Source organism: Cydia fagiglandana, chromosome 7 (assembly GCF_963556715.1).
Source record: "Cydia fagiglandana chromosome 7, ilCydFagi1.1, whole genome shotgun sequence".
Lineage (NCBI taxonomy): Eukaryota > Metazoa > Arthropoda > Insecta > Lepidoptera > Tortricidae > Cydia > Cydia fagiglandana.
This window is the reverse complement of record NC_085938.1, coordinates 17,154,635-17,167,572: the sequence shown is the minus strand read 5'-3', so window position 1 is coordinate 17,167,572 and position 12,938 is coordinate 17,154,635. Positions and strand designations below refer to the sequence as shown.

Below are 12,938 nucleotides of genomic sequence, written 5' to 3'. Positions count from 1 at the left end.
GAGTGTGTACAAAACAAGATTTCCTACTTTTTTTGAATTGATCGCCATGTACTTATATTGAGTGACATACAATTGAGCGCTAAGACCTCGACACTTGTGTTTGCATAGATATTTTTGACAGTCCTTGTTATCAGTGAACCAAATTTATGAAAGATCTCTTCTGAGATACTCAGTAGGTACAGTGGCGTTCAAAAGTGCATGGATAGATGCCTTATTTATGGAAACATGCCCATGCACTTTTGAACACCAGTGTTACACTACATACCTCACTTTTGTCACTATCCGTAGGTTACTCAACAGACATTTGCAAACATGCAATTTTTGATATACAGGAAAACCGGGCAAGTGCGAGTCGGACTCGCGCACGAAGGGTTCCGTACCATAATGCAAAAAAAAAACAAAAAAAAGCAAAAAAAAAAACGGTCACCCATCCAAGTACTGACCCCGCCCGACGTTGCTTAACTTCGGTCAAAAATCACGTTTGTTGTATGGGAGCCCCACTTAAATCTTTATTTTATTCTGTTTTTAGTATTTGTTGTTATAGCGGCAACAGAAATACATCATCTGTGAAAATTTCAACTGTCTAGCTATCACGGTTCGTGAGATACAGCCTGGTGACAGACGGACGGACGGACGGACGGACAGCAGAGTCTTAGTAATAGGGTCCCGTTTTACCCTTTGGGTACGGAACCCTAAAAATGAAAATGTGGATACTGGCCCATCATTCAACCAACTGAAATAGTTCGTTCGTTCTAAAATATGGACGCTAAGCACAAATAATTTTGTACATTGACGCGTTATTCCCTATCTCTATCGCACGCACATAATTATATTGCTTTCCCGCTCGCACGGTGGCATTGACTGCCGGCACATGGGCGGGACGGAATGGGCATAGAAACAGCCGGGTTAAGAGGGAAGTATGTATAGCATGTAAAAAGAGAAAAAGTTATCCACTTCTAAATATTTTCCATTCTCCGTGATTTTTTAGTATGTTATTGACACAATGAGAAACTACAGTTCGTTATTTTTAGCATTAGAAAGAACTTGAAAGAAGGTAAGCGATGTTGACATGTCTTTTAATTGAAAAACGCTTTTTAAAAATCTGTAACTATTACTTATGAAAGCAGAAGAATAAATGATCGTATTAGATTCGTAACTGTTTCATATTTGCCGTAACTTATTTTTAAAATTGTTTTTCAACTAAAAGATACATCAAGATTGTTTACCTTAGGGGTTATCCATTAATTACGTCACACGAATTTTTAGTTTTTTTGACCCCTCCCCCCTCCTTGTCACACTTGATCACATTTGGCAAACCCCTCCCCCCTAGTGTGACGTCACATTTTTCCTAGGAAATCGCCAAATCGAATTAAGTAAGTACCTAAGTATTATTAATATTTTATCAAAATATTTTTGATGATGTAAATATTAGTAATTTTATAACCCAAAACTGCTTAGGAAAGAAAATTAAACGAATAAAAACGATTATTGACGTCACAAAGTTTGTGTCTCCCCCCTCCCCCATGTCACAATATGTCACATTTTCTTGACCCCCTCCCTCCCCCTAAACGTGTGATGTAATTAATGGATGACCCCTTATTTCTAATGCTAAAAAAACGAACTATAGCTAGGTTTACCTATAATATTATAATATAAGTACCTATTCCATTTTTTCGAAATTAGCAATACAAAAAAAAAGACATTTTTGCTAGCGAAACCTAAATCAAAGTTATATGTTAAGATTTAGTCAGTGGAAAACGTCCTTCCCTCTTAATGTACGAAATTGGCTACTTTCCTCCTAGTCACATCAGCTTCTTTTTTAGAACTGTCAAAACGATTTGCTAATATGGAATTTATATAAAAACGTGTGTAGTGACGTCACAGTCAACTCACCTACTTTTTGTGTTTAAAAATAACTGCTATCTATGTTTTTCTAATAATGATCTGGTGCTTTATTTCGTGCACGGTGTGAAATAATTTATTTTAAGTAGAGGAAAGTACCAAATTCTTCGTGCTCAGCGTCCATAGTTTAGACGGTCTTCTCGACTGTTTTCAATAGATTTAGTCCACTGAAACAAAGCTCCTAGTATTCCTACTGTTTACTGCGCGGGCTGTGACTTGGTGATCCTCCGGGCGCCTCTGTTGGGCGGCCCCTTGGGCTTGGCGAAGGCGGGGCGGTGCAGGTTGCGCTTGGGGTGGATCTCCTCGTATAGGAACTCTTCAGTGAGCTCTTTACCGTCGTCGATTTCAATCTGAAATTAAAAAAAAAGAAATGGAATAAAAATAAGAAATGAGAACATCCGTAAATCTCGGCTTTAATCTTTAGTATGCTACTGTACCCGGACTGTACTCGACCCGGGTATGTCCTTAAACTACGTCCAAAACCACCGGTGGACGGGCAGCAGCATCCCTCAAATTCGGTGTACTCGACTGCGATCGCCAACCCGCCTGGCAAGCGTGGCGATTATGGCATTCACCCCCCATCCGGCACGTATGGAGGTCCAAGGGGGAGGCCTATGTTCAGCAGTGGACGTCTTATGGCTGAGATGATGATGATGATGATGCTACTGTAAAATTCTGGCTAGCCAGAACGTGAATGTTGGCGGTCAAAGAGACCTTAATTTATTATGCCTGAAGACTGATTGCAGATACCTAAAATGCAAAAAAAAAGTAAAAGAATGGAAAAACGTTTACTGTAAAAGCCATCTACATACAGCACCATGTAAATTTATTTTTAAAAGTAAGAAGACTTATACACTAAAAAGCTTAAATCTACTTGTAGCTTATACTAACATGCAATAATAACAGTAATGCTGCTATAGAGGCTACAAATGGACACCACTCAGCTCTAACATATGCTCTAACATATACATATACAGCGCTGGTCTTCTGTGGAGTCCAGGGCAAGAACAAAACAGTAAAGGCATTGTCAAAATGTCATTTAGCAACTAATATTTAACACAAATTAGAAACTTAACACTTTCATTGCCACTAAGTGCTACGGGTTACTCTCGTAGCGCGTAGTCACGTCTTTACCGTATGGAGCGCTTAGTCGCTACGAACTGTGCACCCGACAGTCAGGTTCTTGGCGGTGAATGTGTTAATACTTACTCGTTTTTCTACCACAACTCCTATTTTCTCTATGATGTCTAGGAACTGCCCTTTACAGCTGGAATACAGCATCCTCTCTTTGATAGAGCAGCTGTACCCGGGCATCGAGTAGATGAACACTGGAAATAGAAAATAGGATTATAAATATCTGCAAAACGTAATTCAAGACCAAAAAAAAGTAAGAAATGTAGCCACTTTTTTACTAGCGCGTCTTGTATTTATGTACAAATAAGTAAATAAAAGTACTTTTTTAAATAGTAGGAGTAAAATTACTAATGAATAAATTATCTTAGCGTGATTATTTATCAAAAGGAATTTACAATTTTACAAACAAATTATTGCACCGGCAACATTGTCTTACTTTTTTTGGCCTTGAATTACGTTTTGCAGTTTAGCGACCCGTCCTGGCTTCGCACGGGTTACACAAAACTTTAGGAGCCATATTTAGCAGTGGCGTTAGTGTGCACGTTGATGGGCGCTTAACAAATTATACATCTAAACGTTCCTCAAGAATCCCTCTATTGATAGGTGAAAACCGCTGGTCGGACCGTTAAGATTTTTGTTTTTTAAGGCGCTAGAGCCCTTTAAAAATGGCCAAAATGGCCTAATTGTCTATGCCGGAATGAGAGGCGTGGTATTCTAAACTGATATCAATTAGGCAAAAAAGTAAAACGGTTCGATACAGATAATTTCATAATCATTTAGATTTCCAAATTTGGTTACGATTGGTTAAGTTTTGGAGGAGGAAACAGTCGAGTACGAAACCTCGATTTTTGAGATTTTTACGCCTTGTCCTTATTGCACTAGTTTTAGGAGCCGCTTCCGTTAGCGAGACGGGTATTTAAATCTCAGCTCCTGTTTCGTCTTAACTCAAACGTGTCTATTACGACAGATATGACCGCTAGGTGGCGCAAGCGCGAGCAGGCGTCCGATCCGTAGCGGCGCACGGCAACTTCTACTATGGCTAGACACCAAAATTGGTGTGGGCCGCATGTACTTGTAGCGACGCGACGAAATCGCGGAGTGAGCCACGCCTGCACTGCGTTAGAGGGATGGTGCAAGTGGCGCTAGGTATTCTCATCATCATCATCATCATCTCAGCCATAAGACGTCCACTGCTGAACATAGGCCTCCCCCTTGGACCTCCATTCGTACCGGTTGGAAGCCACCCGCATCCAGCGTCTTCCGGCGGCTTTAACAAGGTCGTCCGTCCATCTTGTGGGCGGACGTCCTACGCTGCGTTTGCTAGTCCGTGGTCTCCACTCGAGCACTTTTCGACCCCATCGGCCATCTTCTCTGCGCGCAATGTGGCCTGCCCATTGCCACTTCAGCTTGCTAATCCGGTGAGCTATGTCGGTGACTTTAGTTCGTCTACGGATCTCCTCATTTCTGATTCGATCACGCAGAGAAACTCCGAGCATAGCCCTCTCCATAGCTCGTTGAGCGACTTTGAATTTTGAGATGAGGCCGATAGGCTAGGTATTCTATCGTGTTAAAAATTTACCTATGCTATCCAAGTGGTCTCCTTCGTGGCTGTGTTTGAACACGTATAGGTGATACCTCGCCTGGTCGCTCGGCACTTGTTCGGGCAAGCTCACTAGAGAGATGTTGGCGGCTTTCGATAGATGGATCTTTTCTTCTTCTAAATCTGTAATATGTGGAAAAGAGAACATTAACTCTCATAAACTGAGAGATAGATGTCATTGATTACTTGTTGCATTTTTAATAGTTTGGGGTAAACAGATGGTGCTGCCATCTATATAATGTAGTCATTTATGTAAGTAGAAATTGTAGTTTTAAGTAAATGATATAATAGATTAAGACCACCTACGTATAGCTTTACTTTTACTTTACTTTATTTTATACAGTGTTGTTTCTCACCGATTTTAAACTGTATGTAGTTGTAGGAACCCCTCTGTAGATCCACTATGGCCTGTTCGGCGGCTTCCGTGATGGGAAACGAAACGCCACCCATAGTCGATTGCCTGGAAATTACAATTTGTATTTACATTACATTCATCATCATCCCAGCCACAAGACGTCCACTGCTGAACATATGCCTCCCCCATTAGCATGATGGGGGGTGAATGCCACAATCGCCACGCTTGGCAGACGGGTTGGCAATCGCAGTCGAGTACACCGAATTTGAGGGACGCTGCTGCCCGTCCACCGGTGGTCTTGGACGCAGTTTAAGGACATACCCGGGTCAGTTACATTCATCAAGCTAAGGGAAATTGAGTTTATTTATTTTACGTCATACTCGTACCTTGCGTAACCGTACATTTCGAGGTTGGTCAAATAGTTAAAGTTGCTCAGTATAATCCCAAAACCTCCCTGGCAACAGGAATGCAGTTATTTTTTAGCCACCGTGTATACATATTGTGAAGAAACTTAATTTTAGCAGTCCGTTGTACCAGTGGTGAGGCGTACTTATCATTCAATTCTTACCAGCATGTTCTAAACTTTTATAAGAAATCTGACAGGTAGCTACTTTTGACGCGCTGCCAGTGGTCTGTCAGTTAAATGAACCATACCTAGAGTCGGTACTGTAATTGGTGCTATGGTCGGTCTGCTGGAGTTCTTTCAAGGCCTCTTCCCTTTCCGTCAGCGGCGCCGGCGCGCTGATGCCGCTCAAGTGCGCCTTGTAGCCTTTCAGGGATACTTCTTCCTGATATAAACAAATTAATTTATATAGTTCACAGAAGAAAACAAAATTCTCAACACATGCAGCCCTAGGACACGGCCTATGACTGAAAAAACAGAGCTACCGACACTCCTGTCTGCGGCGAACATTTTCATCATATGATATCTCTTATTGTTATAGATGTACACGCCTTAACAGTGACTAACGACACCTAGAGTACTAGTTAAATAACATTTTTGACTATTACGGTACAACTGATTGATCAACTGATCGGATACCACAATGTAACAAAACTTGTACCATCTAAATGAGCCTTCAAAGTAACATAATTACTCGAGGCCAGGTTGATGTGCAAACTATACTTAAATGTGATGTAGTGGTGTAGGTAATACTTCACTACTACATCATTATTACTATTAGATCTCATTACGGGGGTGAGATCGTCACTGCGTGACAAAACCGCTAAAAAAAAAAGATAAAAAAAAAACTATCTTAACGACACTGACAATGCCTAAGGTTTACTAATAGACTTCAGTGATAGTGTTGTATAAAACTTTGGCAGGGACTTTATCTCACAGCCCGACAACTTTACTAGGTTTTCATAACTAGGGGCATTCCACGAGACTGTCGCTTACATAACGCTTTTGCCTTGTATGGCAGCTGCCTCAATAAAATACGTGAATCTCGAGAATATACTGCCAATTTGTTAGCCAAGTAATGAAATATTACCTGACCCAATATCGCTTACTCAGCATTTCCAGAAGTATTAGAAGAATTGCGTTATGTAAGCGACAGTTTCGTGGAATGCCCCATTATTGGTTACTTACCTTGGTAGTGGCATGCATCTCGTCCTTTATATGCGCCGAGCCAAACTCCTGCTTGAGTGTGGCCTTGGTCGAAGCGTACAACATCTTGTGCCGGACGGCCGCAGAGTCGGGCGACCAGCTGAGAAGCAACCACTCGTGACCTAGAGAGTTTGTGGTGTCGAACCTGAAAACATACCAACAATGGTTTAATTTAGAATATAGTAGTCAGGTGAATTTGAAACACATTTCATGATGATGCACTGTACATCATGGCGTGGCGCGTGGTGTTGAAAGGGTTAGTCTCACCTATATAACATGTAGCAGGGCATATCTTCCACAATCAGTGAAGGTAGATATTTGTCAAAGTCCTGTTCCCAAGTCCCTTTCACAGGCTCTTTCTTGGCAAGACTCAACTGTTCTGAAACATAATTAACAATATTCTTATTAATTAATGTCAATTGAATGTGGACCACAATTAGGCTAGTTTAATATTTAAATAAAAATCATAGCAATCATCAAATGAAATTTAGGAAAAAGTATTGAAAAACACCAGCTCAAGTGTGTGGGGCAGTTTTTTTTTTTTTTTTATTATGCATGGGTTTACTCATGGCCACAGACTAGCCGAGGCGTAGACGTGGCCTACGATGGAGCGAGCTCGCCTAGAAGGTGCCTGTTCACTCTTGGTTTGTTTAAATAATTTCAACATTTTATAATTAGTACTATCCAGTTTTTATTTCCTGATAACTCCTCGAGACTCAGCACTTTCAAAGCCAAAAACCTATAAGCACAGAAGAAATAATAGTACTACCGTACAGAAAGGACACTTCCTACAAACCCGAAGTTTGACAGCAGTTCAGGGTCAAATCATACTATCCCTTTCTAATATATGGCACGTTCCCTTTCGGCTATTTAGGGTTGTCAACATTCGAGTGATTATCTTATCTGTGGTTGTGCACGCACATGCTAATAATTGCTCAGAGCAATTCTAAGCCGAACGAAGCCGAGTTTGACCAAAGTCAGGAGTGTCTCCCCACTGCTATAAATCCCAGGGTCCCAATATACTTACCTAAATATAATTAATATTTTCTTACCATTTTCTATACTGATTTTCATGACGCGTATTTTGCCATCCCTACATTTGTTGAAATACTTCTTCAGGTCTTCATTAGCTGCAAAACAAATTGTAATGAGCCCAACTTATTGAACCAAGGAAAGAAAGTCATGAAGTGGATTACTATTTTGAGAGGTGCATACATTTGTGCAGGTACCAATTATGAATTGAATACATAAATCTGAAGGCTAGTTATTATTGTATGTCTTAGCTTCAATATGTATTCCCTGATAAATATGACCTCAGTCTCTTTAAAGCTAGAGTGAATAGGATATTACTGAACCGGTGAGCTCTATCTTAGGCTCTGTCTTCACTTTCCATCAGGTGTGACTATAGTTCATTTTTTTTAGCATTAGAAAAAAGGTAAACAATCTTGATGTGTCTTTTAATTGAAAAATACGTTTTAAGAATAAGTCACGGCAAATATGTAACAATAATTATGAATTTAATACGATCATTTATATTCTTCTGCTTTCATAAGTAATAGTTTTTGATTTTTAAAAAGCGTTTTTCAATTAAAAGACATGTCAAGATCGCTTACCTTCTTGCAAGTTCTTTCTAATGCTAAAAAAAACGAACTATAGAGCCAATCGCCGATCAGTTTATAATTTAAAAAAAAATACAACATATTCGTCATTAACACTCACAACAATGGTAAATAAAGAAGATAATTATTTGTTTCCGCCCTAGATTAGGAAAAAAGAGGGACAAAACTAAAAAACCTGTAAACATATCTGTAATATTTACTTGATTACCAATGTATAAGTAAGTACAAAGAGATTTTTCAAGTATATTAAGCAAATAAGTCCCATAACGCAGCTTTTATGTAACCAAAGTTATTTAAAGATATGAATCAAATCAAGGAATAAAGGCGTGGGATTACAGCTGTTGTATTATGTACACGATAAAATATGTGAAAAGTAGCGATATTCGGAGTTATATCGCTACACGACATACCTTGAATACCCGTTTGATGAGACATCTTGCGGTCAGTTCTGTAGTTACACTGTGTAAAAACAAGAACTACGTAAATATTGTTCAGTTATTAAAACTGTAAATACTTTACAATACACAAAAATACGTGAATTAAACGTAATGACGAGTTAATAGAACCGTCATGTCATGAAACTGTCCAACTCCGACTTGTCGGTTGTCACTGATGTCAGTCAGTGAAGTATGTAAGAAGTATTTTCAGAAATCACCATTTATTAATGTAATGTTTGGTTTGTTATTATTTTCATTTTACATATATTCCACCACCATTTATTAATGTAATGTTTGGTTTGTTATTATTTTCATTTTACATATATATTCAAGTATAGGTAGGTAGTAAGTAGTAGGTATTTTAAGTTAAATTAACTAACCATTATATTCTCTAGTTATTTAAAACCCACTTATTCTAAAATAATTCAAATTATTGAAGTAGAAACACAGTAAGTACTCATAGCAAACTCGGTACAAATATGACAGTTGTATTGTATTGTGTTTTTGAATGATCTCTCCAGGCCTCTACACATTATACAATTTGGCTGGCGATTATCGTTCGTTGGCCGTCACCATAGATATAATAATATATACAGATCTTAAGCCCCCTCCAGACTATGCGCGTGAATCGCGGCGCGAAGCCGCGAACGCGAGTGTGGCGTCGATTTTCGCAGACAGCGAAATCGACTCCACACTCGCGTTCGCGGCTTCGCCCGCGATTCACGCGCATAGTCTGGAGGGGGCTTTACCTCTCTTACCTTCCAAGCGAGCTGTCAGTGGGACCACTTTTATTTAGTGTACGATTAACAAAGGGGCCCACTTTGCTGTAGCCATGTCGATAAACTATCGACATTTCTTGCAATTTTAATTTTACTTCAAAGGTTTAACGATACCGAAAATGAACAAAAATGCTTTTATTCTTTATTGTGGTTATCAGATCACAATTTTATAGTCACGCCCCAGCAGGGAACCAAGGGAAAGTTCAGATATTTAATTAAAATACTTAAATACCTACTAAAATAGGTGTTCCGCAATAATTGAATTATTTATTATATTATAATATATTCATTATCCATTACCATTTCAATTATGTTTATGTTTAACGAAGATATTGAAACTTCAATTAATCGCTATTTCGTTCCGCTGTGTAGCGTTTATCGATATATAACATGATTAAAATCGACTTTTCACATCCCTAAAAGAGCACACATATACGTTTTTACGCACACATGCACAACCTGGGTCACCTAAAAAGGGGACACTTGGATTTGAAGTCCATCTTGTCAACAGTATGGTTGTCCTTTTTTGACAAACGGCATTTTTAAAAGAGCAAGGAGAGAAAAATGATACTAGTTCCTGCGCCGTCAAATAGAACAGAAAGCGTTGGGCCCTTGGCCGTCACCGGTTCACGATGTCTTCAAGTAACTATAATGGCCTCTTCAAACGTTGCAACAAATACGAATATTGTTTAAACAATTGCCGGCTAAAACAGCTCACACACCTTACTTGGTATACGCGTGCCTGCGTGAGGGACAAACATACGCAATGCTACACTATGATTGGACGAATTTATTTGTTGCCCACCATAATCAATACTAAATTTACGATGGGAACAAATAAAATGTGAAACTGTGACAAGGACAAACAAAAATAGCTCTTTCGCTGCTACTCCAACTGAAAGATACATAAAGCCCCCTCCAGACTATGCGCGTGAATCGCGGCGCGAAGCCGCGAACGCGAGTGTGGCGTTATGAGAATTCAACATTATGTTCCGGAAGGGCGTCGATTTTCGCAGACAGCGAAATCGACTCCACACTCGCGTTCGCGGCTTCGCCCGCGATTCACGCGCATAGTCTGGAGGGAGCTTAAGACTATCCTGTTGAGATGCTAAGGTCAGACCAAGAATAGTCTGCAGCGGATTTGATAGCCCACGTAGTGAAAGTGTTGTTTGAAACGTCAAACTTCTATGAAATAATGACGTATGAATGACACTAAACTTGCACTGCGTGGGCTATCAAATCCGCTGCAGACTTTTTTTGGTCCGACCTTCTTCTTCTTCTTTATTAGGGGCTATATAAGGCTCCAAAGCCTATGTATCACTGCGACCATTCCTGATCTATTGTGATCGCCACCTACTACAACTCTCGATCCAACCCTGCAACTTCAAATAGCTGCAGGATCTTTTTGGTTTCGAGAGACTTTACCTTCACCGGGCGTAATGTGTGTCCGCCCAAGATTAGGTCACGAGTACGCATTAGGCAAGGGCACTCTGTGAGGATGTGTAAGGGCGTCTCCTCTGCCTCCATGCAGAGTCTGCACCGCCCTATGTCACGTTTCCCCATGGTGTGCATGTGCTTATTTAGGCCGCAGTGCCCGGTAAGCACCCTTACCAAGTTGCGCAGTTGGTTCCTAGACAGCGCTAAGGCGTTCGAGGACGCCTTTTTGCTGAAGGCCTTGATAAGCGCTTTGGAATGGTTCAAACCTGTTGTTTCTCTCCAGAGTTGAATGGTTTTGTAGTGACAGTAGGTCTTTAGGGTGAGCCGCGTTAGGCTTTTGGGGATACCACAAAAGGGCTCAGGACTGTAGTTCTTCCCCTTAGCCCCTGCTCGCGCGAGTTCGTCGGCCTTCTCGTTTCCTACGACACCCGCATGCCCCGGGACCCAACGTAGAACAACCTTGTTCCTGGCTCCAAGGTTGTTCAATAGTTGCCTGCAGTTCTCAACCAGCCTCGATGTGGTGACATCGGAGGTTAGGGCTAAGAGTGCCGCCTGGCTATCCGAATGGATATAGATAGTATGGTTGCCGTAGTTGCTTTGCAGATTGATTGACGCACATTCCAGAATGGCGTATACCTCTGCCTGGAATATAGAGCAAAAACGTCCTAGGTTTAAGCTGATACTTTTCCTAGGCGCTTCACCGTATACTCCGCAGCCTACTTCAGATCCGGATTTGGAGCCATCAGTGTACCACCTCAGGCTTCCTTCTTTCCACTTGATTTGACTGTTTGACCAGTCCTCCCGTTTGGGGATTTCCACTGAGTAAAGTTTGAGTGGACAAAATTTGGGTGACATAGTGTCGGATGGCATCCCAAGAACAGGAATATCGTACACTGATTCCTTAAACAGTCTCAGAGTTTGCGATAACCAATTACCTCTCCTCGCGCCCGCTATTCTAAGCATACTAGATCTCGCCTCCAATTCTAGATGTAAGTGGAGGGGCGGTAGATTTAGTATGGCTTCTAGGGCTGCCGTCGGGGAGGATGACATGGCCCCAGTGACGATGACACAGGCAGTTCTTTGAAGGCTGCCAAGCTTCATCACTGTTACCTTCTGCGTCGTTTTCCTGTACCATGCTACAGAGGCGTAAGACACTATCGGCCTCACTATGGATGTGTACAGCCATAAGGCAATTTTGGGTTTTAGACCCCATCTGTTGCCTGCTAAACGACAGCATATTGCCAAGGCTGATCTGGCCTTTTGTATGGTTCCGTCCACATGTTTGTTCCAGGTCAGTTTCTGGTCCAGTGTTACCCCCAGATATTTGACCTCTGTTGAGAACGGAATAGTTTTACCATTCATGACAAGCGGTTTAAGTTTGTCCAGTTTCCTCTTGTTCGTGAATGGTACTATAATTGTCTTATCTGCATTGATAGACAATTCATTCTCTCCGCACCATGTATTTATGGTGTTGAGAGCCCTCTGCATAAGGTCTGATAAAGTACTTTGGCAGTTGCCCCTCACCGTCACAACAAGGTCGTCTGCGTACCCCTGAGTGTCGATTCGGAGTTCCGCCATCTTGTGCAGAAGTCCATCCACCGCGAGAGTCCAGAGCAAGGGAGATAGGACACCTCCCTGCGGGCAGCCTCTCTCAGTGGCCACTTCGAGTGTAGTGTTAAGCAAGTCTAGCCTAACCACTCTGCTTGAGAGCATGCTTTGCACCCAGCGGACAGTGGTGGAATCCACCTCCTTGGCCCTAAGCCCTTCCACCAGTGTCCGAATGGGTGTATTATCAAAGGCGCCCTCAATATCTAAGAAGGCCGACATGGCTATGTCCTTGTCTTCCAAGGCCCTTTCCACTCTGTCAACATCCGACCTTACCTTCTATGGTTGCACCCATAAGTGAGAGCGAGAAAGAGATATTTGTTTCTCACTTATGGATGCGACGTACCAAGGTCGTGGTGCGGTACGATAGTGTGTTTCGTACGGCCTTTACTGTCGACATTATATACAACTAGCTTTTGCCCGCGACTTCGTCTGCGTGGACTTGGTACCAGCAGCTAGAG

The 12,938-nt window shown here is 41.4% G+C and overlaps 1 protein-coding gene across 1 annotated transcript; it reads right to left on the bottom strand.

The window, feature by feature from the left end:
* Window positions 1–2,084: 2,084 nt before the first annotated feature.
* On the bottom strand, window positions 2,085–8,791 carry LOC134666347 (twinfilin). The gene is made up of 9 exons (XM_063523495.1): window positions 8,630–8,791; window positions 7,653–7,730; window positions 6,868–6,979; window positions 6,583–6,745; window positions 5,646–5,779; window positions 4,993–5,096; window positions 4,616–4,759; window positions 3,112–3,230; window positions 2,085–2,252 (listed from the first exon to the last, which is right to left on the bottom strand). Exons 1-9 carry the CDS (start codon window positions 8,652–8,654, stop codon window positions 2,100–2,102), a joined length of 1,032 nt encoding a protein of 343 aa, XP_063379565.1. The 5' UTR covers window positions 8,655–8,791; the 3' UTR covers window positions 2,085–2,099.
* Window positions 8,792–12,938: the final 4,147 nt, after the last annotated feature.

What these genes read in the sequence shown, in the direction of transcription:
- LOC134666347 (XM_063523495.1), bottom strand. Translation starts at nt 8,654, where the DNA reads ATGTCTCATCAAACGGGTATTCAAG. An exon ending in TCATCAAACGGGTATTCAAG is followed by an intron (nt 7,731 to 8,629) that starts GTATGTCGTGTA and finishes TTTGTTTTGCAG; the next exon opens with CTAATGAAGACCTGAAGAAG. An exon ending in AGACCACTTGGATAGCATAG is followed by an intron (nt 3,231 to 4,615) that starts GTAAATTTTTAA and finishes TTCTATTTCCAG; the next exon opens with TGTTCATCTACTCGATGCCC.